Genomic DNA, 27,246 nt, shown 5'->3' with positions numbered 1-27,246 from the left:
AGTTCCTTTCAAACTGAGATGAAAAGATTTCGATGGCTTTTCAGGTCACCATATTGCATCGACCAAAAACACCCAATCAATCAGTGATCAGCTGCATCAAGCAAACAATAACAAGTGCACGTCTTTCTGTGCTGCATCCACTCATCTACAATAGACGCTGCACTGACTATTCATGCCTGTCTTTGTTTCAGTCTCAGCACAAGTTCAGACATTGTCACAAAAATGTAGAAAATCTCCAGCTGAGCCGTTGTGGGTTTCAGAGTTAAGTGCATGCAGGTGTGAACAGACTTAATAAATCCTTTTATTTAATTGATGTTTCAGGTGAACGCCCTGCTTCAGGGGAAGCTTCTTAAGATTAAGGCTATTTTCAAAGATGTAGAGACTGAATAAATCAGCTCAACAGCTCTTGATCTTTGCGTCTGCATGTCTCCAAGCAAGCAGTTAAAATATATTTATGGACCTGAAGGGATTTAAATGAATCAAACACACATCAGAAAAAAGAGGGGAAAATGAGATAGCCAGAAAAAAGACAAATCTATGGATACAAAGTAGTTTTCTAATTCTTTGCAATTCAAATACACGGGAATATGCATTAAAATGCACTAAAAACAAATGCAAACACTTGATAGGAGACTGGGTGAAGAGTTTATTTATCATCAGGTGGTAGGAGAGCTGCTGTTCTTGCTGCTGTGTCTGACGGTCCTCCACATGTTGTTCAGGGCGACTCGGGCCATGAGCAAGGTGATGGTGAAGTTTCGTCGGTACCATTCCCTGGGTACCAAAAGGAGGGAAAAAATAGAATTAGAAGCATCTTCCAGGAGTTTAACACTGAAACGTTTCTTTTTTTTCATAGACTAAATGACTCATCTTGTTTTTATATTGAGTGGTGATTTAAGACAAATAAATCTGTATTATCGAGGCTTAAGGTCCGATCCTGTCCTAACCTTTAACAAGAACAAACTGGTCGAGGCAGATGGCCGCCCACCCTGATCCCAGGTCTGCCTGAGGTTTCTGCCTCTTAAAGGAAGTTCTTCCTTCCCGCTGTCGCCAAGTGCCTGCACTCAGTGGGAATTGTTGGGTCTTTTTCTTTCATTCTCTCTTTAAAGAGAAGGTCTAGAACTCCTCCATTTGGAAAGCGCCTTGAAATAACTTCTGTTGTGATTTAGCGCTATGAATATAAATAAAATTTGACTTGACAATACTGCTGGAGTGCATGTAGATAAACCAGTGAGACAGTATTTCACTGTGCAGCATCGTGCAGTGAAGGTTTGTTGTTTTGGAAGCTCATTATAAAGTTTTTAAACAGACTGAGTCAAGAAAGCAACAACACCTGGTGGAGGAAAAGCAGGAAATGCTGTTATTTCTTTGTTCTAACCTGAGACAATAACAGGAATAACAAGGACACAGTCAGGTAATCAAAAGTTAGAGTTTCAAACCCACCCACAGAAAAAAAAACTCAACTAAAGGCCCTTTCAGAGATGTGTGTGTGTGTGTGTGTGTGTGTGTGTGTGTGTGTGTGTGCGCGTGGGCAGAAATCTTCTCTCTAACCTAAAAACACATCAGCCTCTTTGCAATGCTAATTCCCAGAAAGCTCTTCAGTGTCTGCAATGTTTGTTGGTGCCTATACACCAGGTGGGACGGTATATACTGCGTCAGTTAAAGCCCACAGCTCCCCACCCACCCAGCGGCACCATGGGAAATACTCGGCTGCAACAACAACTCACTTGTTGTAATTTGCATGTCGTGTTCTGTTTTCGTCCAGGAAGCTTTTGTAGAAAACGGCCATTTCTTCACTGTTCAGGGACCGCCGGCGTCCTGGTGGGGGGGGGGGGGGCAGCAGACAACATTATACTCTCAGTAATACAAGTCTCATTTTAAATCCACAGCTGTTATGTAAAATTGTTTTTATGTTTGCTGTGCTTTTGAACGTTTTTTTTAATCAAACGTCAATTCTAACATGATTTTACAAAACCAGCTGATATTGTGAAGCAATTCTTGATGCAATTTTTATTCTGATCAAGAATTTAATCTAGTTTTCTTCATTAATGTTTGGTGTTCACAAGAGTCTGCACCTGTAAACTGTATAAAATAAGTAGACAACTCTGTGTGTCCTCACCTTGCTCATCGCGCACAGTCAAGCCTTTTTCCTTCAATTGTGAGATGATGAACTCATCTTTTTCCTGCAGAGAACATGAATCTGTTATCTTTCATTTCTTTCTATACATTTTAATACATGCAAGCAAAAAGCCAACAGTAAAAACAATGATCCATATACAACCATAATTCAAAGACTTAATTAGACAAAAAAAGATGAGAAACCTCAGAAAACCTATTTAACAAGGCAATTTGAAACTGGACAGGACAGGAACAGGACAAGCTGACCAGAGATGAGACTAGATTAATGTAAATTACTAATGATAAGTAATTTTAAACAACAGCATCAGATTAGTGTTAAATTGATGGAGTGATGCTCTCACTTAAAAACTATAAACAACGATTTATCATGTTGGTGTGAGACAATGTAGACTGAAACCCTTTTATATTAAAATATTGCATAATAGGCATAATCTATTTTATTCACATAACACCAGTTTTGTGGATTGAATTGTAAAACATTTCCTTTAAACAAAGATCTGTTTTTAAAAAGCTCTTCTGTCAAACTCAAGGTTTTTTATTCATTGTTAACTTCTGAACATAATTATATGCATAAGAAACAGAATTAATGGAATATTTGATCACGATTGTCATGTACCATGATTGTGAAGTGTTGTGTGATGCTGCCCTCTGCTGGTGAACATTACAACTTTCATGAGAGGACACCAACGCCCACTGTCATTACAGACCTGATTAATACTGATGACGACAATGGGACAGTGAGCAGCCCCCAGTGGGAGGTCAGAGGTCAAAGTTCAACTGCAGGGCAGCAGCTCTGGAGCGGGCAGGGACCCAGAGACATGTCAGCAGGGTGGATGTCTGCTGAGTCAGGGGCTCAGTTCCAGTTCATCTGGTTAACACCAGATTTCCAGTAAACCAGTATTTACTGAAATTATGTTTAGTGTCATTAGGTGCGGCATGAACATATTACACTGTTGATGTAATTCAGTGCTTCTCCCTCTTGTTTGTGTTCTTCTAATGGCTGGGTGGAGGATGTGTGTGTATTTTATTTGTGTCTGTGTATATAAAGTATGTGTTCAGTCTAGGACAGTAATATATGCCATTTGTGTGCACTTAATTTGATTATTATGTACACATCTCAGAATAGTGAAAAGAAAAAAGAAATATAGTTCACCTAGTAACTTTCACTTTTAGTTACATTTTTATTTTAATGTGAGGTAACTGAATTTTGTCTCCTGTTAATACACATCTGTGTTTACCATCATGGCTACGTTCACTCTACTTTCATCACACAGTCCAATTGGAACAATTTTAGCAACACAACCTGCAGGAGAAACAAAACCAAAAATAAAACCCGAGCACTACGTCTGCTGCTGCTGCTGTGACAAATAAGGAAACTTTAAAGCTGTGCGACAGTTAATTATTTAGACATGATCTTCACTTTCAGGGTAAAGATATAACTGAACTATATCAGCTCTGAGTTTATTGACGAGAGACCTTCATCATCTCTGTGCAGCAGAGGACTTCCCCCAGTAAAAATGACTGTGACTTCACCCCGCCCTATAATCCTTGACCTCTGACCTCCCTGTGGCAGAGCGTAGGATTAAAAAAGATAGGTCACAGCACATTTAAATGCCCTTTAGTTTTATTTTCTAACTGAAATAGAAATCATGTTGACCTTGCTGAAGGTGATGTTCTGTTTGGTCCAGAAGTCGTGGTTCCAGTCCTCCGTCTCCTGCCTGAGGTGTCTCAGCCGCTTCTCCAGGTCTGACTCGTTCTCGGGGACGTGGTAAACGATCGGCCGCAGGTTGGACAGAGGGTTCGGCGGACCGATCCAGTCGTGTGTGGGGCTGGTTGCTGGTCTGAAGGCAGATCTCTACGTGTGAAAAAGAAAAGAACAAAATACTGTGAGACATTAACTCTTTTTGAATGTACTGTTTACTGCAAATGTGAAATCAATTAAAAAAATTATATATATATATAAAAAAAAAGTACATTTCCCTCTGAAATGTTGTGAAATAGAAGTTTAAATTCGTGGAAAGTGGAAATAAGTAAAGAAACATGTAATTGTGTACAATACTTGAGTAAATACTTTCTACCATTGATCACCATACAGTTAAATCAACTTCTCTGAAACAATTAAACAAACAGAACATTATGGCCTTCATGAATGAGGAGGATTTACTGCAGGACTGTTGTATTAGACTGTTTTAGTTTTAGCGAGGTGTTCCTACTGAACTGCACAACGAGCCACTATACAAACTACTACATTACAATGGGAATATACATAGTAAGACAGTCATTAATATTTAATTAAAAAAACAAAGGCCAGTGAAAGGTTATAAGATTCGATCAATAACTCCATCAATAAATAACAGTCTGTAAATAATCATAACAATGAATTAATAATTATAAAAGAGGCTACAGAGTAATACAAAGCTATAAAAAATGTAATATGATAGTAAGAGATACACAAAAGTGTAAAATCATTAAAGTTTTAATTCATTTGTAGATTTTGTGTATTAAGTTACAGTTCTGAATATGTGATCATCTGATAATCAACTTTGCAAACACTCTTTAAATCCCAACATTTTCACTCTAGAGTTGTTTCTTTTGCTCCTTTTAAATGCAAACATTGAAATCAGGTTGAAGATTAGGGTTCAGGGAGGCCTGGAGGGCAGGGAGCCACTCTGAGAGTCTCTGTTAGTGGAGGAACAGTTTCATTTCAGTAGGTGAGTAAACAGTAGAGGTTTGCACACACAAACACTGACAGATGTCACGTGGGTTTAAAAAGCAGCTGACCTGCTGCAGACTGCTTATCATTTCTAACCAGACCACACGATGAGAAGAGCCACGAGGAGCCGAACACGGTCCAGGACTCAGAGACCAGAACGCAGGTAGACACAGCTGTTTAACACTGGGTCACTGGGTTTTTGTTTTTTTTTACTTAACTACATTTCAGAGGCAAAAACTACATTTTCTTTTTTACATTTATTTATAATTACTGGTTAATACACTGCACAAACAAGTGTGTTTAAATCTCTGTCAGTGAGCACAATTATCCATCCACCTGACAGCATGGTTATGGCACAGGGGGACGTCGGGCTGGTAACAATAAAAGGCCACTTTAAAATATGCAGTTTTATTTTGAAAAAAGATTTTTTTTAGCACAGAAATGAACTACTTGGGGAGGGGGTCATAGATCAGAGACACCATCTAGTGTGACCACCATTGGGGGGCTGGTCTTGGATGATCTTGTGGGTGAAGAGATGTACAGATGTGGAGTTCCTGGGCTGGATTTACTGCTGGTGGTGAAACATCTGTTTATTTCATGTGCCACAGCTCTCGTGGACATTCAGCCAAATACACACTCCCTCAAAACGTGCGACATCTGTGCCCGTGTGTTGTGTGATGAAACTGCACAGCCTAGTGTGGCCTTTTTCTTGTGACATGCTGTGATAAGCCACAGCTGTCAGGTGGATGGATGATGCTGACAAAGGAGAAATATGCACGGATCATCAGAGGTTTAACACATTAGTGTTGCAGTGTTGCCGAAATGAAAGCAAATAGGAATCACCTGGCCACACCTGGAGTGCCCCAGCAAAAGGTCTGAATACTTCTGTAACGAGCAAAGTAAGTAAATAAATCATAAATTGGTTAAAAACATTATTTCACTATCACTATGGGTTACTGAGTGTTGACTGATGATGATTTTAAAACTATTTTTTACATTATGGTGTTACTAATGCATATATTCTGCATATGAAATGAAAACTGGACCGACAACAACATCATGGCAACCCACACACACACACACACACACACACACACACACACACACACAAACAAGCTGTCAGAGCAGCGGTGGGTGGACACATCACATCCTGGGAATCTCCTGCAGCGGTGTAATATTTATGACTGTGCATGTGTGTGAATGGGATTCAGGGTACAAACCTGTGGGTGTTTGTCCTGCCGCGGTGCCTGTCGGGAGCTGCAGAGCCGACTGCTCGCTGCTGATAAGCCCAGTGGGCGCAGAGCGGCGTGGAGGACGACGGGACCGGAGCTCCTCCACATTAACCAGGCCACCGCTGCAGCTGGTGTTCGGGAAGCCATTTTTAATCCCCCGAAACCAAACCGCGTCTTAAATAGAGCTATCAGCCCCTACAGGCCCGGGCAGGCTGCTGTTAATGCCCCTCAGAGGGTTCACGTCCTCCCGTGCTGAGGCGGCCGTCCGGTCACATGAATCCAGCAGCGGAAATTGGTGCGCTCGAAAATCTCACCACCACAATCGGTCGGGCGGGGACATTTTTTTTTTTCTATTTTCCACTTATATTCATTAACTTTTAAGTAAAAGTGAAACCATTATTTAAAAATATTCTTTCATATGTTATAGCCCTGTATTATACACGTGTTTACATTATACTCACATTATATTTACATGACATTTATGCAGTATGCATATTTGTAACACTATTTTTTTCAGTGTTGCCTATTTAGCATTTTTGTGGAGTATGTTTATTAAACAGATTGTAACACACTATGAAGTAAAGTATTACCCCTCTAAGTACAGCAAAGTGTGCCTAAAGTTTATTTAACTTTTATTTAACCACAAAGTCTTCTGAGCTTTTAAGATAGTGAACTCAGTACTCACTACGCACCAAAATGGGCTCTGTCGGTGTCGAGGCACTATATATTATAGCTACTATAAGTAGTATTATATTACACTACTTTTATTTATTTATATGCAGTCAGGATATTTTTGTTTATTTAATTTGAATCAACTAGTCCACAACTAATGTCTGCAGCTCGAAACAAGAAAGAATAAGGCAGGTTGTTGCAGTAGAGTTATATGAAAGAAAAAATAGATTTTAGAATATATATGAAACACTGACAAAAGGCTGAATTTTTTTTTTCCTTTGCACTGTAGATAATATTTTAGATAATATTTTATTAACACCTATAATATGTTCATATATGATGATGGCTTTTTATATAAAGTGCATTTCTTTCATTCTAGGACAAACACGAAGTGCTATAATTGATATTCAATATTTTCATTTGAGTTGTATAAAAACATTAAATATTCAAGAAAGTAGGGTACAAGTACTGGTGCGCTGTCATTAGCCTCCCCGCCCTTCCGCTACGTCACAAACGGTACGCTGGTACTAAAATCAAGCGCGTCCAATATTGGACAACCAAAACCTACAGTTCGTTAAAAATAGTTAAGTCGATCTTCCGCAAGATAACGCATTCATATCTATTTTTGGTCTTCGGTATGAATGAATTGTAAGTCAGATAAATACAGAGTCACGTCTCTTCTTCGTCGAGTCCAGAAAACTCAGAAAAACAGCTTTAATCCAAATTTATTAAGCAAAGACAAACTCCGGGTTAGTTCTCACTCATGAGCTGGAAAGTAACTAGTAGAAGGTAGCTAGGTAGGCTAATGTTTAGCTTTAATCAGAGGAGGCACGCACTTTTCCGTAACAGTTCAGATGGCTGTACGCTGGCTATGCAGGTAAGGACGAAATTATAAAAGCGACTGAATGGTGTTGATGTATTAAGAGCTAAAAAAGTGAAGTTATTTGGCCGAGGTGGGGCAGAGTCAGGTGATCAGCGGTAGCCTAGCTTGAAAAGAGACAATGGCATTCACAGAGCGCGGTACGTGGGGAGCTCGGCTCTGTTCCCGCTTCGCCCGGATCCGAAGCCGCACGTTAACCGTCTGTAAGGTTCAGCGGTGTTTACGTTTATAAAGACTGAAGTTGTTTTTAAAGCGAGGGCTCGGCGGAGGGAGCCCCCTCAGACCGTCTGTGGGAGGGGCGACACCAGCCCGACCGCAGTCCGTCGGTAGTCAGTCAGTCGGGCGGTTGGTGCTGAAGCTGACCGGAGCAGCAGCACCGCCTCCATCGAGCCGCTTCCTCGGCTGTGGGATTATCCATCTGTGGACGCCAACGTCCCGCACGACCCGCCCTGTCGTGGCTGATGGAAACAGACATCCGTAAAAATGTGCGCGAATGTGTTCGGAGTTTTGAAAAGGTGAGAGACAGCTGAAGGATGCCGTAGGATGCGTGTGTGTGTGTGTGTGTGTGTGTGTGTGTGTGTGTGTGAGGATGCAGCTGACAGCTCCTGGAGAAGATGCTTCGAGGTGTTTTGTGAGACGAGGTGATTTGCTGTGGTGATGCTGCATATTCTCACCGAGGCAGACACCTTGGCGAACCCGCTGGCCAAACGGGATTGTCGGTGGTGACATAATGCGCAAAGCCGTGCAAGGACCGGTGCACGCAGCCTGGAGCTGGGGAAGGTGCCTGAATGATTTGGGGGGGGGGGGGTTTGAGCAGGGGGTGCTGGATCAGATGCATGTTACCTTCAGCTCAGTTAGCCTTCATGCTGTGTGACTTATGGGAGGGAAGACTGATTCCTCTTTGCAAACCTATTCTTCTTGTGCCAATCCGTGGAGCAAACTGAGGGTTCATGTGTTTGCCAGGCTGGAGTGGATTTTGCTGAGATTATCCTAATAAATACTCAGATTTGTCATCTGTGGGCCGGCATGCATTCATCTGCTGTTCTGGAAATGCCCAGCCCCTCGCCCTCTTACATAAAAGTACTTTAGGGAATTCTGATACATAATCCTGTTTATTCTAATAAGTGTTACTGATGCTGTGGATAACATAACATCATACCGTGGGCCACAGCGTTCATATGCAACAATCACATCATGCTTTCAGACAGCTCGACTGATGACAGCCTGTCTCATGATGCAACCTCGCCCCCTGAGCCATGTTCTGTTGCAAAAACTCAAATCTGCTCTTTAACATAATCCTGTGTATCACCGTTCACCCTGTAGATGTGGAAAGTTCACTTTGATGTGGGCTGGGCGTTTCTGGAAGCCATGGAGAGAATTCCCCAAGTAACAGTTTTCCTGCTCTCTCCTTTTTCGTTATCTCAGTTTTTTTTTAATCCATAGTCTTTTTTTTAATGCTGGAGGTTGTTCTTCATTTAGGTGGAATATATTTTTGCATAGTGATCATGGATGGATTACTGAACCAGTAGCCAATTGGGTGCAAGCTCAGGGGATCAGGGGGCCCCTAGGCCAGAGGCTCTGTTTGAAGTGACTGTTATTGACAATAAATTTGTGAAGTCACAGAGCTCAGTTATAAGTAGGAATGTCCTAATCACATTTTTTTTGGTCCTGATCCTGATCAGAGTCTCACAAAATAAAGTATCTGCCAAACAAATCCATCCCAGTATTTGAAATTGATTATTTTTCCTTCATACAGCTGCACAGCCAGCTGAGGCTACAGGGACATCTCATACAGTCACAGTCAAACTGGAGCAGAAGCATAGCTTTGCTTTTATACAGTATAACCCAAAAATATTTTGCTTGGTGTGCTGTAGTATTTCGTCTGTGTCAGTGTGGGTCTCTGGTGACAGGAGTCACTCTCCACATCTCCAGCAGGAAGCAAATACCGAGGTTCAGGTGCAGTTTTTAAAACAACTGCAGCATCTCAGAGATTTAGTCAACTGCAGGATGTTGCTCGAATACACGCAACACAACTACAAAGTACACAAAATAACTGCAAAGAGACGAAATACAACTACAACAAGATGCAAAACAGATAGGAAGAAATGCTATCTACTACAAAAAGACAAAATGACTTTAAAGAGATGCAAAGATGCAAAACATCCACACAGATGCACAAAATATCTACAAAGAGACAAAACACAACTACCACCACATGCAAAACAAATAGGAAGAGATGCAATCGACTACAAACAGACAAAATGACTGTAAAGAGATGCAAAGATGCAAAACATCCAAAAAGAGAAACAAAACAACTACAATCGCCAAAAGCTTACTACAAAGAGATGCATTATGACTCCAAAGAGACACAAAATAACTACAAAAAGATGCAAAATGACTTAAAAGACAGACAAAATCAGTGTCCCTCCTCGTTAAAACAGTCGGTTTACTGTGTCTTAATGAGCATAATGAGGTTCGAGGACTGAACATCAAAGAGGCAGAGCTGCCTCCACCTCCAGGTCCTGACATCTCATGAGAACTGGGGCAACTAAACTACTACCACAACTACTTATCATTTCCATTGTTGAGTAATCTGACGACTGTTTTCTCAGTCCTGCAGTTCATTATTTGGTCTAAAAAATGTCAGGAAAAAAGTGAAAAACGACACCTTCCCTGAGCGCACAATGACATGTTCAGATGTCTTTGATCTGACCAACAAACCGAAAGACAAAGATTCAGTTTAAAAATATGCAAAACAGAAAAAAGCAGCAAATCTTCCACATGGGAGAAGCTGGAATTAGCAAAGGTTTTTTGGCTCAAAGCATAATTTAATCGTTTAATTGATTCAGCTCTAACAAGCACTCTGTTATTAATCTGATTAAGAAGTAACATTTTACTGATGACATTTTCAAAGTCGTGTTGTTGAACTGGGAATACGTTTCACTGCTCCAGGCACCTGTGACACACCTCACGAGGCCGTTTGACTGATTCTTCCTGCACGACTGAGGAGACGCAGCGAACCGTTCCATATTTTTGGGTGTTGGTCAGCCGCATTTATTTTGCCTTCTTTCGGTATTTAAAGCTCGAGCGGCAGGCAGGATCTTTTTTCTGAGGATTAGAGCTATCAGCATCATGTCAGCCAACAAGCCGAGGAGAAACGCACAGCAATACTCGGAACGGTTGTCATGTGGGTGTTCATCTTGTCGAGACGAAATGTAGGTTAACCTCATTCATTTTCTCGCACGATTGTAAGCAGAGGATCTCATATGAATATATCATGCGGGCATTTGTTCCCTGTCTTTAGCTGGGTGGTGATCTGATGGATCTGAAGTTGTGTGGAATAAGAAATAAGAGCAGACTCAACAAAAGAGGCCAAGGTCAAGATGAGACACCTCTTGCACCGTTCAACTGCAATGTGTTTGGGATCCTGTTGTCATTGCACTCTGCTTATTGGCACTAAGTACTGCTTCAGCTTAAGAGATCAGTGGCAGGGTTTGAATTATGTCGGGGGGTGGGGGGCGGGGGTTAAAACTTGAACCTCCTGAAAGAAGGAAAAAAAATAACAGGTCGAAGTTGTCAAAAGGTTTTTATGTCCTGTGCAACTTTAAACAAATATTCATTCATTCATGTCCTGAATGAACTTTAATAGATGCAGCTCTGCCCTGCACTTCATCTGCTGTCAGTTATGTCTGTAACATGATTGACTGCGAGGCGTGCAGGGTATTTATATGTGTCATGGCTCGTGGGCTGCCTTCATGTGTTGTTTCGTGCGTCTATGTTTAATTATTGTGCGTGGATTTGGTTTCAGTTCAACGTCCAGCAGCAGCCTCTCTCATCTCAACAATCTCCCATCGCAATGTTTCCACGCAATGACAAATGAATTACGAAACAAATTAGTCATGAAACTAGAAACATTGGCCCACTGTTTTATTTTAATGAATATATGGAGTTTCTCTCTGTCCCTCTGACATGGTCCACGATCAGGTCGGTCAGGTTTTTGTGTTTTAAGTTTTTGGATCTTACAGCTTTGTTATTTGCTGGAACAGCTGATCAGCTGGGCTGATACATCTGTCGATATCACTCGGTGTCCTCTTCATCAGGCACACCTGTACGGTCTGATACAGTCCAGTACAACTGTTCTGCCGTAACGTCGGCTTTTGTGACACAGTGTTCAGGTTTTGTTGACACCGTCATAGAAGTGTTAATTCAGTCTTACACTGAGCTCATAGAGTTGGTGATGTTGTACTGGACTGCATTACATTCAGAGATGTTTATGTAAAAAGATGAATATTTCAGTAGGGATGTCATGATGCCAGAATTTTGGTAGTCGGTACAAATACCATAGAAGTGCAATGATTCTTGATACCACAGCAAAAAACAGAAAACAACAGAGGCTGTTGCACACACAGTGCTACGTGTACACACACACACACGCCTCCATGTAGTCAGTGTGCAGCAGCAGTTTAAACTAACAAGGTGACAGACCGTAACAGAATCATTTAAAGCGTCAGCACAGCGATGACTGTAGTCTGCTAATGTTGTGAGCCCCCAGCTTACATTATGAGCTGTCACTACGTTAGCCTGAACAAGCTAACATTAACCTTTGTGAGTGTTTCTACAACAGATGTCACAATTCACAAACACTAACAGAAATATTTCGGGACATGAACATGTTGACGACATGTTGTTAATATAAACGACTGAAGCTCACTCAGCCTGAACTCTGTGTACAGATCTGATGTTTGTCTTTTAGCTGCTTAGATCAGTTTGAGCTGTTTCCTCCTTTAATTTGAAAAGCTCTGTGTCACAGTTCGCGTCCTGGCTCTTGGTCTTGTCCCTTGTGACCAGTGTCAAACACTGAACACCATACATGATGGGGTTTTTTCCATAAGTTGCTGCAGACCTGTTGCTGCAATTGCTGCTGTTATTGCACATGCTGTTGTTCAACAGTGTGTTGTTCAACCACATGTGGAATAACATGTGGAAGTGTGAAGTTAAACCAGAACAGTTGTAGTGTTCTTATACAGCTCCTCAGTCCTGGAGGAATCACATCTCTAGTACCTACATTCACGTTACCTGTGGTGTCAGACCAGGTTCAGTTCTCAGACAGATCAGACTTTTACTTCTTTTCTCACCACATGTGGTAACATTGCTGGAGTTGGAAAGTGACTGCACAGGAGGAGAGCATCAGGACTGCTCACACAAGAGATTATTTTTCATGTTTAATGACTCTTTAGCCTCAGGCTGGATTCCTGACATGTTGAGGATGACAGAAGTGCCTGCAAACTGGAGATTCAACACTTTATCCTGGGCTGTTTTTTTTTTTTTTTTTTTTGTCCATATTTTTCTTCTTTTTCTCTCTGGTGCAACATAACAGCTACTGTAGTTATGTCAAAAAGTCAAATGTTATAAGTGTAACATCTTGTGTACTTTACCCAGGAATGTCGATGCTTTCCCACCAGAGATGTGGACAAAAACATGTTGGCATCAAGACATAGATGCCACATTAGCTACATGCTAAGTAGCATGTGATAACAGGGCTAAAAGTACTTACATGCAACCACATTGTTGTAAATTCCTCCGGACTTGGTGGAGATTTAAATGTTTGGCTGAGGTTGCAGAGATTGTCTTCTCTTTCAGCCGCTCTGGCAGGGATCCAGACATTAGTCGGAGGTCCTATTCAACCAGCGCTAGCTGTGAAAATATGAAAAGAAACTTTTGAATAAATCCAGGCTTTCTGGACAGAAGACAATAAATTTAGCTCTGCTGAAGCTTTGTTTCTCCCTGCTCTGAATTGTTGCTTATTGTCCTGAATTCCTTTCATGCTGCCTTTTTTCCAGCCTGTTTGGGAAGCCCTTTGATGGTGGGAAAAGGATGGACCATGGCGGCCCACAGCAGCAGCAACACCATCCAATGGAGCAGCAGCAGGCATACAGTGCGCAGCACCCTGCCATGATGCGGCTGTACGAGGTCCAGAAGGAGGTGGCGTCTCTGGGGCCCCAGGTCTGCACCTTCAGCGGCCTGCAGAATGACCGCGACTACAAGCGTCTGGAGCGCGAGCTGACCCGGCTGCTGCTGGAGGTGGACAAGGTAGACACGGAGGGCAAACCGGAGCTGCAGGGGGCACGAAAGAGGGCAGCACAGGAGGTGGAGGGCCTCCTGCGGTACCTGGAGGAGAACGCCACTCATCCATCCCGTCTGGCCATCGAGGAGCTGAGCAACGAGGCGCGGCAGCTGGTGGATGAGCGCGTGGTGGCCCCTCAACGTGCCGGCGGGGTGGCTGAAATAAACGACGAGCTGGTGGACGCCCTGCAGGAGCTCGTGCTGAGGCTCACCCAGGTCAAGACTGAAGGCAGGGTGCCGCTGCGCAAAGCACGCTACCGGGCACTGACACGCTTGTGTGCAGTACAGGACGTGATCGAGGGGCGCACGCAGCAGCAGACCCTCTCCCTGCCGCTGTCTGGAGAAACCCACGAGGCCGTGCACTGCATCAACCAGGTGATGGTGAAGGTGAGCGTGGCCCGCAGTCAGCTGGTGGCCCTGCTGATGGGCCTGAGCGGGAGGGACAGCTGCGCCCACCTGTCACGCATCCTGACGGAGATGCAGGTGGAGCTGGACGCGCTGGATGTTTCCGGGAACGCAGCGATCAGAAATTACAGGAAACAGGTTGTGGAGGAGATAAACGGGCTGCTGAAACACCTGGACCTGGAGGGGGAGGGAGAAGACACGCGCAGGTAGGCATGAAGGTTGATGTAGTGCAGATTAGGACTACAACTATTATCATCAAAATATTTTCTATTAATTCCTTAAATTTTAGTTTCTAAAAACAAGGAAAATCTCTCATAATTTCCAAGATAATGTTTTGTTTTGTCAGACCAGCAGTTCAAAACCAAACATATTCAATTTATTATCACAGAAGGCTGAGAAAACCAGTAAATATTCACATCTAAACTGTGAATATGATCATCACAATAGATGTCGATTGATTTTTCTTTTACTGACTAATTGTTTCAGCTCTTGGTCTCTACACTTCAGAGTGAGCCTGTCCTGCACCTCCAGCGTGGATAAAGAGCTGTAGGAGAGAGGGGATTTGTTGTTAAATTTTGATTTGAATCATTCTGCGCTGTCAGGACTGAATTAGATTCACATCACCAGAGAATCACTGATACCAATTTATCAGCACTAATACGCCTACCATGTGCTCCATTATGTAAAACAGACTCCAGCACTGTTTCAAATACCACTGTCTCCTAATTCTGGTTTTCTATTAAAGGAAAAAAAGTTTGTTTGAGTAAGTGTGCCCTAAAAGAAACAAATCTTACTGAAAGAGAAAATGTGTGGATGCCTTCACACCCAAGTTTTATATCTCAGCAATTTAATGTTTATTTGCTTGCATCTATCAGACCAGAATAAAAAAATAAAGTGGAATTCAGTATTAAAAATAGATGAAGATGCTGCAGTTTTTTTTTAATAAGGCATATCACACATTTATACTAACATTACTTGACTTGTGCTTTTATTTTGGGGGTACAGTGGTCTCCTTGTCTTAATTGTGATTTTCTGGAGGTGTGTTGGAGCCGCTTCGCCTCCCCCGCTACGCTGCTTCAGACGCTTCAGCTTGGCACAGCTGGCGCTTTGAATTGCCACGCTGCAGAGAGACGTTTCCCACCTGACGTTAAAGCTTTTTTACTGCACCAAAGTGCAGTAAAACTGAGACATTAGGATGTTTATGTTAAATCAAGTTCCCCAGGCTGGGTGATAATTGAACAACACTGAATTCTAGCAAAGTCTTATAATGATGAATTATATCATTATATGTGATCAGTGATCCTAGACACTGGAACACAGTTAATTGGTTTGTGCATCAGTCTGATTGTTTTAGGTGGAATTTTGTGCACTCAATACATTTTTATTTTGAAATACAGAACTTATTGTTTTTTTGTTTTTTTCCCCCCAGGTATGACTTGGCGCAGAACAACTCTATACGTGAGATCGAGGCCGTGCGAGCTCACGTCTCCCACCTGCGAGAGGGCATCCTGCGACACTGTGCGATGGGCGATCTGAGCTTCAGACCCAAAGCCGAGCTGCAGAGCCTGCTCACACACCTGGACCAGGTGGACACGGCCAAGAACCCATGCATCAGAGAGGCCCGCCGCCGCGCCGTGGTGGAGGTCCAAGCTGTCATCACCTTCCTGGACCTCCGCGAGGCCCTGGCCCGCCGCCAGCCGGGCCCCAACGAGCACCCGTCACACCGTGCCGTGTGGCTGGTCCTAGGGAGCCTCTCGGACCTCCAGGCTCAGGTGCTGGGCTTCGACGGCAAGCGGGTCGACAAGAGCTACATGATCCTGGAGGAGCTGCTGACCAAGCAGCTGCTGGCGCTGGACGCCGTGGACCCGCAGGGCGACGAGACGACCAAGGTGGCACGGAAGCAGGCGGTGAAGTTCGCCCAGAACATTCTCAACTACCTGGACATGAAGACAGACGAGTGGGAGTATTGATCCAATAAAAGACACAGTGTGGGAGAAGTGGGATGGGACATCGCTGCAGGAAGGAAAGGAGCTGATAATGTGTGTAAATAAAAAAACTGGTACGTTATCATTCCACGGGCTGTAAATATTGACTCAAATCCCCAGAATGCACTGCAGCAGCGCTTTTCTTTGGTCTCTTTGTGGTAGTCGTGGCTGACCCTGCTGAGAAGTCAACAACACAGAACTCCTTTTGTGAAACACACTTTCAAAAACTTTTTTTTTTTGTGCTTTTTAAAGATTTTCTTTTTAAAATCTCTGATATATATGTGTGGGTGGGTGTGTGTGTGTGTGTGTGAGTGTGCGTGTGTGTATGCAAGTTGTCGTCGTTGCCGTCGTATTTGATGTGTGTGGTCGTTGAAGCCTGCTGCCAAAGCACTAAATAATGCCTGTTCCAGCACTTGATATTGATAAATTACTCGAGTGTGATGATTGTTTCGCAGTGGTTTCCCCATCTGGCCTGATATAATTGGAGCGTCCGTTGCTAATGGAAACAGCCAATGCATGTTTTAAATACAGTGACCTAATTAGAGGGAGTTGTCCACTGCTACCGTGAGAGAGGGCTCGGTCCAGATTGCGATACCTGTTGGTTCTGTGCTGGTTTTTGAAGATGAAATGTCACGTTTCTGGAGCATTCTTCATTGTGCAGCAGTTTGTACTGAAATCTAATATTGTCTGATTATATTCAGCAAAGCAGATGGTGTAATGGAAAATTAATTGAATCTGCAATGAAATGTGCTTCCATACAATCGAGGAAGTTTTTTTTGGGGCATTTTTAGAAGCAATATCAGAGGTGAGACATCAGAAGCAGAGCTGGAGCAAACATCAGCTGCTGCTGCTGGAGCCAGGCAATCTGTGTTTAAACAGGGAGAACAGTGGGAGTTTACATTATTGATGTAAGGTCATCCTCCACTCCTGCGTGACCCTGTTTATCCCCTCAGCATTTGGTCCGTGCCTCTGGTAGCGCTCCAATCCACACGACTGTGGCAAACTCCCCAAAATCCTGCAAACCACAGCTGTCGTGGGCAAACGGTCAAAATGACAAACAAATAAATGCGAGCCTCCGGGAGCGAGCAACTAAAATCTGTGTCGAGACTGAATCTTGTGAGGCAGCCTGCCAGTTGTGAGCAGGATGTTTGAAAAGATAAAAGTGTAACTTTCCACCCGCCGCTTGTGTAGCTGTTAGTCTGTAGTATGTTTCAGATGTTTGTGACTTTGTATGATCGCTCTAGTCTATAAATGGATCAGGTTTGAATTCAGAGATAGAGGAGAGGAGGAAAATTTTGCTGTTGCTGCTGCTTTAGTTTTTTTTTTTTTTTTAGTTTTTTTTTTTGTTTCTACCCACTGCTTTCTACTGTGAGAGGTCCCTGGGGAGAGGAAGAGGAAGAGGAAGGGGAGATTGAGGCGGTGATATCCACTGGATTGACACATCAAGGCTGAAGCTCGCAGGGGCGACAGTCGGGTCCTGTGCGGTAGAGAGTATTGATGGTGATCACAGTCGACAGAGCCTTCTAGAAACTTCTCGGAGCTGCCGCCGCCACTGCTGGAGACGGTGGGGGGGAGGAAAAGGACTGGAAGTGAAGTCCAAATCTCTGTGCCTTTATTTTCACCCTTCCCTTTGAACTGGTTTGTGTAAAAGCAGCCTTGTGGTGCAGCAGCTGAATAAAGAGCAAGCGGCTGCTTGTTTTTGATACGTAACAATGCACACGAATGAGGAAACTAAAGCACTGAATGTGTTTACGGAGAGCACCTTGGCCATTATCGCCATTATCGAAAAGAAATTTGCACTACTTGTTAGAAATTAAGGTTTTTTCAAACCAGTATTTATTCCCTGATGATAAAGATGGTGATCAATAATCTGTGGTAACACAATGACTGACAACGCTCCTCGCAGCAGGCAATAAAATGAGTCACATTTGGCTTTCACACTGCGAACAGTCTCACCAAAGCAATTAGGCAACAGTAACTGAAAACCAACTAGCAGCTGATTAAATGATTTTACCAGCTTCCCGCTGACTCCCAAAAAATGGCTTCCATGAAGAGATTGGTTTTGAGACTTTAACGTCTGCAGAAGATTTTTAATTTCCTAGCTCACTCTTGACTCTGAAAACAGCAGCTGAGAAAACAATCACAGCTTATCCAGTAGCTTTAGTTTTGGAGCTTTCCATTATATCACGATTTATTATTATTATTTTGTTTTTTAACGCAGCTATAATCAATATTTTTATGTTAACATGAAGAAAATGATGTGTACGTAAGAAAACCCACAGAGAATTGTTTAGCATCTTTCAGCCTATTGTTTTGGTTCAGTCTCTTGGCTCTAACCAGCATTTTTACCAGCAGCTGTTTTAAGCCAAAAAGCTCTGGTAAACCTACTGTACACGACCTGCCAAGCACCAAACACACTGTTGGTGGAGACCAAAAACAGAGCTAAAAGAGAGGAAACATTGGACTTACATTGATCAGATTGACACAAACATGACTATAAATGAAGGATACTTATACACTTGCTCACATATCAACTTTATAAGGTGGTAGAAGGTGGTAGCATTAAAATCATTTAATGCAGGATTAAGGATGGGAATGATTTAAACGTCTTCATTCCCATGACAATTAGGCAAACTTCATCTACTGATGAGGATCATGTGACATGACAGAAATGTCCAGAAAAGCTACTTAATGTAATTTGAGGTGAGACTGCTTTGCCAACAAGTGGAAGATTTGTTTGCTAATGAATTGAAGTGGAAACCTATCTGACTGATCATGTGATTGATTATCTGATTGGTGGTTGACAGCCAACGATCAGGAAACGCAAAGCTGAAGCCAACTTTTCACTGGCTGACGAGATTGTTCGTGTGTGACCGCAGACTGAAGGGTTAAATGTTTCGATAGTTTCCGGGCAACAAGTTACTCAAATGTGAATAAAGCAACAAAGCTGAAGCAAATCTTCAGCATCTTTGTTGTTGATCTTTGCTCATCCCAGCTGCCTAAAACGTTGTCCTGTTTCACTGCTTTCTGAAAACACAAAACCGTGGCCAGTGAACTCCCACAGACCCTTTTTATCTGCAGAAAGATGCTATTGGAAGTATTTTCGGGCACAAAGCCTGCAGCTCTGCCTCCTGGGTGTGGAGCTGACTCATATGGGAGAAAATTTGATTAAACAGTGTTCATCAAACATGGTCAGCCTGCCTGGCTGCTGCTGCAACAGATGCTTTCTCACAGTGAACCTTATGCTCTCAGACCAAACCAACCCAGACACACCTTAAGTTCACATGCTCTTTTGTATGCAGTAATATATATATATATATATATATTAAAAAAATGTACATTTAGTCCTCGCAGTTCAGTGCATTTCTGAACATTGCTTCCTTTTTAAATATCCGTTTGAATAATAATTTATCAAAAGTTTTACACTGTATAAAGAAATGTTACTTAGATCTTTTTCTGTCTCCAAGCTTCTGTCCTTTTTTTTCTTTTTTTATATTCAGTATTAGTGACGCCTCCATGAGTGGGCGTTCTGGCAACCATACAAATTTATACTCTGTGGTTGATAAGTACAGACTGAAAAGGGAGGATTGCACTGAGGTAAAGCACCGTTTTGCTGAAGTCAAGGTTTTTGTTAGAACCTTTGCCAGCAAGATGGAGCAAGTAGCACCTCAAAAATGTTTCCCAAAATGTTGGTGTTCTGCTCCTCTAAAACTCTCCTCTTTGTATATGAACACCGTCCCCATTAGATTTAGGTAACAAACCAATTCCACTTCTGAATTCATGGGAATTGTAATTGATAAGGTTTAGAAGTGCTGCAACAATTTTTTTTTTATCATCGATGAATCTGTCAATTATTTTTGCGATAATCGATTAGTTGTTTGGTCAATAAAATTGTTCCCCAAAGCCCAAGATGATGTTTTCAAATGTCGGACAAACAGGCCAAAACCCAAACATACTGAGTTCACTATCATAGACAATTAAGAAAACTAGAAAATATTCACATCTGAGAAGCACACAGCAGAGAATTTTGTCATATTTTCTTTAAAAAAATTACTTAAAACAATTAATCGATTATCAAAATAGCAACTAGTAGTTGCAGCTATAAAAAAAATTGTTTTGTTGCATTTGTCCATTTTTGTGGCGATGTTATAGAAAATGCTTCAGAAAGCTGCTCTGACCAGTTTTTAAAGGAACAAGACCTTGGTATTTTTTTTTGAGAGAAAAATTACTTCTTGAAAGTGTGAATTGATGAATGATTTAGATTTGTTAAATCACATTACAGCATAAAATCACTTCTGAGTGAATGAGGACTGAAATTCATAAGAGTATTGTATAAAATCATTTTCCTTACAAGCCCTGATATTATTACTTCACACTAGATTCTGACTGAATGGGTGCAGGTACAATATCACTACACAGTTATTATGTCCTTTTATTATTGTGAAAACTTACAAAAAAGGCTTGTACAGAAGTCAGCCTCCTGCTGGACCACCTTTTATCCATTTAATATAGGACGTAGCCATGAGCATGTCCCCACAAAAATTCCTATGAATGGTGATCAGAAATGACATTAATAGGTAGTTTGGTTTTGATCTATCCGAGTATTCAAACCTCTTACCCTTAGCTAAAATGTTTTGGTATTCCAGCTCTTGTCATCAGTATTCACAGTTGTCTCCACAGACGCCCTGTTTTCCCCCAACCCACAGCTGGGCTGCTAAAAGCAGCTCAGGGTCGTCTGGAGTTTCTGAACTTGGTGGCACTGGAGTCCATTAGACAAGAGTTTAAAAGATTCAGATCCAGTGGGTATTTAAAGTCGGCTAAAGTCGGTTAAAGTCGTCCGGCTCCTATCAGCCCTCCAAATATGATGCATTTACAAGGAACAACAAACAGGTTGCGTAACTCGCAGATTTAGAGTTTGATTTTCCTGCCCCATGTTGAATGTAGTCATTGAATGTTTTGTCTTTGTATTTCATTGAACCAAAGTTTATTTCTTCAATAAGTTGAGGTCAGTTGGAAATCAATAATATTTATGAAGAACTGAGACGACAGCAGAGAGGTGCTGCTGATTATAACGTTCAATCTCCAGAGGCAGTATGGCGATGATGGAGGCGAAGAGCAAGGTCAAATTTCAAAAACTGGCTGACAGAATCCATATGTACAGTTATACCAGCTAAAAATCCTTATTTTTGTTTACAGCACCCAACTGACCACAGCTGACGGTGCTGCTCGGTGTGGTTTGAGGTCCAACACTTCCAGTGTTTAAAGATCAGCAGCACCAACTACATGTAGCGTTGAGCATACATTTAAATAACACTAAATTCTCCTTTGAACTTGTTAGGTTTACATAGAACTTGCTGCTTTGGTTATTTGCACCATCTCTATTTGCACTACCATTAACAAAGTCGACTGTAATCAAAACTTTAGGTGTCATACCATAAACCTTTTCATCCTAAAGATCCAAACTCTAAATAAACTCTGTTAACAGCACAAACCTGTTGTAAATCAGCTGATGAATTCCACCTGTTCATGGGGAGATGATCATATGTGAAATTTGATCATTAGCGTAATCAACACCAAAGAGTAAAAACAACTCTTTTTTTAATTCAGAAGAACAGGATGTTAAGCAGAGCTTAACATCCTGTTTCTGAGGTCATCGGATAAAAACTGACCATTTAAACAGAGTCACTCGTAGCATCAGAAAACCTAAAAAAAACTACAAAATATTACTACAGCTGCCAGAACTGTGTCATCAGAGCCAAACTATGACAGGAGTAAAAAGTTGAAAGGTTTAACAAGATATTAGATACTTAAACAGGGAGGTATCAATCATCTAACTTCTGTCAAGACCGTGAGCAAGTGAATTTCCCGAAGTGTCCAATTTTGACTTTAAATTATATCTTATTAGATTATAACTAACTTGGTTATTGTAACTTATCCACCATGTTGAAACTAAGCGAGATTCACATTTACACATGTGGTGCAACAGGCTGCTCGACTGATCCCTGAGATGAAGTGATATATGACAGGAGAAAAGATCAGAAAGCAAAAATGATGATGAAAATCTACGTTAGAATAAATTTACCAGAGGAGAAAAGATCCTCCTTATTGAGCTGTTGCAAAAAGTTTTCATTTAAGAGCACTTTTTTATGTTCCTTAGTCACTGTTGGTTGTTACTGCTTTGCCTTTGTTTCTGTAACTGACAGGAATTTATTCTGTGACAGAATTTAACAGCTTTTTTTTCTCCAAATATGTGTTTTCTTAAGTCGCCTTTAACTGCATTGATTGTGACGGGCTTTTGCTGTTTCTCCTCCGGGACGCGCTTGTACAAAAAGCACACTGAGACTGGAAAAAAAAAACAAGTTGTGTGTGAATGCTCCATGGATGGTTGTGTTTTGAATTTGTATTCCCACTGCAAAATAAAGACAGCGTGTCTTGATCAGTGTCATCTTAATGCGTTTTTTTTTTTTTTATTCCTGAGTCTGCCAGCTCTCCAGAGGAAATGTGAAGACCTGACAAGTTTCTTTAAAAGTGATCACAAGCTCGACAAACTTTTAAAATGTCTAGTCAGGGTTATTTTAAGAAAACATACAGGATCAGCATGGGAGGCCGGATAAAAGACATCTCATGCACCACAAACTTTAAGGAGCTCAGTGTCTCTCAATCTGTGACGGGACTCATGGCTGCTGCAGGAATCAAACCTGTGATCTAACATTTACAGGACGGGTCTGCCAACATCTACCCCAACTTTTAGTCAATTTTATCATTAACTATAAACCCAAAAAGTGCTCAATTATCACACACTGCCATCAACGCTCACCGGAAGTAACGCTCCCATCATGTGACCTTGATCGTCACCCACCTGCCGGCCGCTGTGCCCACTTGACTTAGACGTTTACCTCGGTTTACCTCGGTTTACCTGGGTTTACCTGGGTTTACCTGGGCCTCCTGTGTTGAGCGACATGAAATTGATCCGCCATCAACACTGGCCACACTTCCTCCGTCCGTTAACGGTCCCTCCCCACTTCCGCTACGTAGCCAAGATGGCGGCCGTTGAGGTTGAGAAGTGACCGTTATTTTATTGTTTTGACTGTTTTGAATGCACCGTCCGGATACTTGCGCACTGCATGTACCATAATATTATTAAATATTAAATATATGTTAATTACTGAAAATAGAAAGCGAGTATGGAAGAACGAATTGAGACACGTTGTGTTAAGTAGAGTCATAAACAGAGATATTAACCAGCTCCAGTGAGTCCTTTAGCTTTAGCTTCATGCTAATCAACAACTTTCTCTTTGGGGAGTCATTGTTCACACAAACAGCAAACGCACCATATTTAAGTATTTTTTACTTAAAAACACAAACCTAAAGTCTGGTTTCACTGATTTAACTCCAAGTTTGATCAATCCTGACTCAGTTAGCTTTTGTTGATGTTAGCTGTTAGCTGTTAGCTGAGGGGTTCACATATGTTTTCCAGCTACACTGTGAATGTTTGAAAGTACAAAACAATGGTTTGTGTTATTAGTTAAAACAGATTGTGTTGGTTCATAATTGTAACTTGATTGAAGATGTTACCACATTTAAGACCAGATTCAGGTGATAGTCATCATTGGTCCGTCACTGCTTTCTCACTGTAACGCTGCCATTTCATGATCTGTTGTTATAAAAATACCAATTATAGCTCCAGGACAAAATCCCCATTCACTAACATTCAAAAACACTACCTATTACCCTTAGATCTACATTATTAATTCAGAAGAAACACGAATAATCAACAGAAATTACTCATTATTGCACAACACAGTTGATGGGAGTGACAATGAGTAACATCGCAGGACTGGATGGGAAATAAAAGACAATTTCATTTCCTCGCCACCCAGCTCTCAAGTTGTTTTGACTGATGTCAATAAAGATGAGAAATTTCATGACACTCCCTTAAGTGTCCAGCTGTCTGAAAACACACACAGTACTCCCTCACTGCTGATGACCAGAGACGCCTCAGGGATTAGTGGGGTTTTCCCAGTGATGACAACACCAGGGAGGAAACTGGACCACGATCACGTTCTTCCAGTCCCTTGACCGCCGGGCTGCCTCCACAGAGAGGGTCTCCATGTGTGGGATCAGATGACCTTTTACACTGTGACCGGCCAGCGCTGAGTCACTGTCAGCTGAAGCTCACGTCCGCTCTCCATCACCAGCACTAACACACCAAGAAGGCCGAGTTACCCTCGGGACGGGGGAATTTACATTTTATGGATTGAGCTGTGGTTTTTCGTTCTGAGATTCAGTGAAATCCAAAAGGCAGAACAAATTCCTAGAGTGCCAATTTTTTCTTTGTAGAGAATTTGCCAGATGCCAGATTGATTTGTTTGTCTTTGATGAAGTGCCAGGCTACTTGCTGGAGGGGTACATAGTAAGTGGGTCTAATCTACTTAATAATGACAGGCTTACATCGCTGTAACTAATGGATACACATGTAAAAACATCCAAAAATGTAAACATAAAAAACTCATCAGTAATGTTTTAACTCTTCAATAGCAATTAGCTGTAAGGTCAATGTTTTTTTGCTCATATTAGAAGAATAATGAACAATTAAAAGGTAAAAAACAAGGTGTGTCCAGTGGCTGTATGAATAAAACAGACATAAAACACAAGCATATCTAAAGTTAAGCCTAATTAGGGGAGCTGTTCAATTAGCAATCATTACAAGAATTTTATGTCAAATCCATCCAGTAGATTCAAGATATTTCATAGTGAAGTGAAACTTTTGCTCCGCTGGTTGCGTCAAAAATAAACAGGGGGTCACCAAAGTTATTAATATTCATCCTCTGGGAATCATGAACAGAATTTAATGGTAATTAATCCAATAGTTGAAATATTTCAGTCAGGACCAATCCACCAACCATCTAACATAACAGCCCCAGAACAATATAATGAAAACAATAAAATCCAAAACCTATTTCCATTGAAGTCTTTTACTGAGGTTTTCAATGAACCGTAAAATGATCTTCTGTCTGAGTATTTTTCTTTAGGTGGGTCCACTCTTCAGCTACTGCTCTTTGTCCATCAACAGTCGACTGAATCTGCAGTTAAGTACTTTCCTGCCAAAAACACTATTTGTCTACAAACATGAAAACAGTTTAAGAAAAATCCTAAACTCATGCTGTCAGGAAACACTGCTGATGAAATATTAATATTGTGATGAATGTTAATAAAAACATTAAACCTGTGATTTAATACAATCCAGCTGCTGATGGTACCCTGACATTTATTTTGGGCAGAGCTAGTCGTCTGTGTGTGAGGGTGTTATGTGTCTTCCTGAGAGGAAACCTGTAATTTTCCTGTGTCAAAGCTGCAACTAAGGCGATAATGAAGAAGCTTATTTTGAGCAGTGGGTCTTACTCTGGGGGTTGAGGCTCCTTGAGACGACCCAAGACAAATTTTAGAGGTCACCAGATACTTCTGCTGCACAAAACATCTCTTTTTTTCATTTTTTATCCTTTTCTTTTTTCTTTTCAGGTTAATAAAATAATATCCAAATTCATTTTTAATTTTTTTTTCCCTCTAATTTTTGCTTTTAATGAAATTTCTGATATTTTTTTCTTTTTAGGCCTTGAACTGTCATTTAAATGAAACCATGTAAGAGGTTTAGTGGCTTAGAAATCACCCATCACCAGAAACCTACCTACCCAAGTAGAGTTTTGTATTGTGGTTTATAAGCTTATTAAATATTTTTCAAAATAAAATCTTAACTGGAAAAATAACGACAACTGCCAGATAAATGTAGAGAGGTATAAAGAAGCGTAAAACACAAATACTCATGTAAAGTAGCAGCAACTCAGAATTGTGTGAGTCGGTAGAGAAGGAAAGGAAGCATTTTAAAAACTAAGGACATACCTCCTGAATATCTTCCTGCTCCAGACTCTACAGTGCTGTTTTGTAGCTGATCTCTCTGTAGAGCCAGTGAAAGGGAAAAGAAAATGTATCATCAGGATCTTCACAGTTTTAAGAACATTACATGGAACATCCTTGTTTGTCATGCAGCCACCAGAGGGCGCCACATCCCCAGCTCTGCAGGGGGCTGCAAGGCCAGAGCCGCTCTGGGTGGCAGCTGACAGAGGCATGTCACAGCTCTGTGGGGCTGTGTTGACTGTATAAGCTGCAACACGGAGGTAATTAACACGACACTGACAGCATGGATCATCACAGCAACGTCAGTTCTTCCAGGCAGCGAGGACTTTAATGAGGTTTTTATGAGGAATGGTTGTTTCAGTGCTGCACACGATATGACGGCTGCCGTTCAGTAGCCGGTCTATAAAACACTGAGCAGAACAGTCTTTGCTTGGTCAGCCACACAGCAAACTGAGGAGAGTCAAAGGTCTGCTGTTGATAAGAAAAGTCATAAATCTCTCTCTTTGTTGAGCTGGTTTAACTGTATATATAATAAAGCCATATTTACACCAGAAGCAACTCCTTTTGTATAATTAATGACACTGCAAGCCCAGGTCAAGGTTTTCAGAAAACTAACAGTGGTTAGTGTCAGGGAGTGTTACACATCAACCATATAAAGAGATTCTAACCTACATTGCATGGTATTAAATTATCATTAAATGTGAACCCATAAAAGTCAGTTGAAAGTTTTGAAATTAGCTCGGTGTTAATGTGTGTTTGCTGATTTTTGGTGCATAACAATAACCTTATCTTTTGGATGCTTGTAAGCAGTGGAAACTGATCCATTAACATGAAAACACTGATTATTACCTCTTGAATCTTGAAAGTAAAACATTGGAAGAGGCTTACTTTGAATGCACTGATTAAAGAAATTCAAGATTTCAGTGTTTGAATCTTCTTCAGGTGAAACACTTGACCCCTTGGAAATCTATCACCTTGCAATAAGAGCAAATAGAGCACACCTGTGGACCTGTCATGCAAGTACACATGGGAATTGTAGTTCATCATAATATAATGTAGATCTCAAGATCCAAATACACAACCCTTAAAAATCCTGAGTATTGATATTAGTGGTGGAAAGTAACTATACGTTCACTCAAGTGTATTTTGCTCCATTACCCAAGCTTGTAATTGTACCGTTGTACAGAG

The 27,246-nt window shown here is 41.5% G+C and overlaps 2 protein-coding genes and 1 long non-coding RNA gene across 10 annotated transcripts; 1 reads left to right on the top strand and 2 right to left on the bottom strand.

Moving 5' to 3' along the window:
* Nucleotides 1-626: 626 nt before the first annotated feature.
* On the bottom strand, nucleotides 627-13,327 carry coa8 (cytochrome c oxidase assembly factor 8). Of its 3 annotated transcripts, XM_071497847.1 has the most exons (6): nucleotides 6,070-6,370; nucleotides 5,693-5,734; nucleotides 3,794-3,991; nucleotides 2,117-2,180; nucleotides 1,725-1,815; nucleotides 627-771 (listed from the first exon to the last, which is right to left on the bottom strand). In XM_071497847.1, exons 1-6 carry the CDS (start codon nucleotides 6,226-6,228, stop codon nucleotides 657-659), a joined length of 669 nt encoding a protein of 222 aa, XP_071353948.1. In that variant the 5' UTR covers nucleotides 6,229-6,370; the 3' UTR covers nucleotides 627-656. The 3 variants fall into 3 exon arrangements, with proteins under 3 accessions (XP_071353948.1, XP_071353950.1, XP_071353949.1); XM_071497849.1 differs by lacking the exons at nucleotides 5,693-5,734; nucleotides 6,070-6,370 and adding an exon at nucleotides 13,188-13,327; XM_071497848.1 differs by lacking the exon at nucleotides 5,693-5,734 and having other exon boundaries at nucleotides 6,070-6,372.
* Nucleotides 4,937-21,449, top strand: bag5 (BCL2 associated athanogene 5). 4 transcript variants are annotated; one of them, XM_071497839.1, is made up of 3 exons: nucleotides 4,937-5,012; nucleotides 13,474-14,367; nucleotides 15,591-21,449. In XM_071497839.1, the coding sequence occupies exons 1-3, from the start codon at nucleotides 4,957-4,959 to the stop codon at nucleotides 16,129-16,131; spliced, it is 1,491 nt and encodes a 496-aa protein (XP_071353940.1). In that variant the 5' UTR covers nucleotides 4,937-4,956; the 3' UTR covers nucleotides 16,132-21,449. The 4 variants fall into 4 exon arrangements, with proteins under 4 accessions (XP_071353940.1, XP_071353943.1, XP_071353942.1 ...); XM_071497842.1 differs by lacking the exon at nucleotides 4,937-5,012 and adding an exon at nucleotides 5,020-5,748; XM_071497841.1 differs by lacking the exon at nucleotides 4,937-5,012 and adding an exon at nucleotides 6,943-7,630.
* On the bottom strand, nucleotides 15,960-27,246 carry LOC139632707 (uncharacterized). 3 transcript variants are annotated; one of them, XR_011693607.1, is made up of 4 exons: nucleotides 26,947-27,246; nucleotides 26,044-26,098; nucleotides 23,722-23,800; nucleotides 15,960-16,098 (listed from the first exon to the last, which is right to left on the bottom strand). It is a non-coding gene; the product is annotated as an uncharacterized lncRNA (long non-coding RNA). The 3 variants fall into 3 exon arrangements; XR_011693605.1 differs by lacking the exon at nucleotides 15,960-16,098 and adding an exon at nucleotides 22,440-23,628; XR_011693606.1 differs by lacking the exons at nucleotides 15,960-16,098; nucleotides 23,722-23,800 and adding an exon at nucleotides 23,809-24,346.

The sequence above is a fragment of the Trachinotus anak genome, unplaced genomic scaffold (genome assembly GCF_046630095.1).
Source record: "Trachinotus anak isolate AG129_WGS33_773 ecotype Australia unplaced genomic scaffold, CSIRO_AGI_Tana_v1 ptg000015l, whole genome shotgun sequence".
Classification (NCBI taxonomy): domain Eukaryota; kingdom Metazoa; phylum Chordata; class Actinopteri; order Carangiformes; family Carangidae; genus Trachinotus; species Trachinotus anak.
This window is presented reverse-complemented; position numbering and strand designations above follow the sequence as displayed.

Excerpts from the sequence above, each read along its gene's own strand:
- bag5 (XM_071497839.1), top strand. The coding sequence starts at position 4,957 with ATGAGAAGAGCCACGAGGAGCCGAACACGGTCCAGGACTCAGAGACCA. Across the intron at positions 5,013-13,473 it reads ACTCAGAGACCAGAACGCAG|CCTGTTTGGGAAGCCCTTTG; the intron begins GTAGACACAGCT and ends CCTTTTTTCCAG. Across the intron at positions 14,368-15,590 it reads GAGGGAGAAGACACGCGCAG|GTATGACTTGGCGCAGAACA; the intron begins GTAGGCATGAAG and ends TTTTCCCCCCAG.
- coa8 (XM_071497847.1), bottom strand. The coding sequence starts at position 6,228 with ATGGCTTCCCGAACACCAGCTGCAGCGGTGGCCTGGTTAATGTGGAGG. Across the intron at positions 2,181-3,793 it reads AGAACATCACCTTCAGCAAG|GAAAAAGATGAGTTCATCAT; the intron begins GTCAACATGATT and ends TGTTCTCTGCAG. Across the intron at positions 1,816-2,116 it reads GACTGTGCGCGATGAGCAAG|GACGCCGGCGGTCCCTGAAC; the intron begins GTGAGGACACAC and ends CCCCCCCACCAG.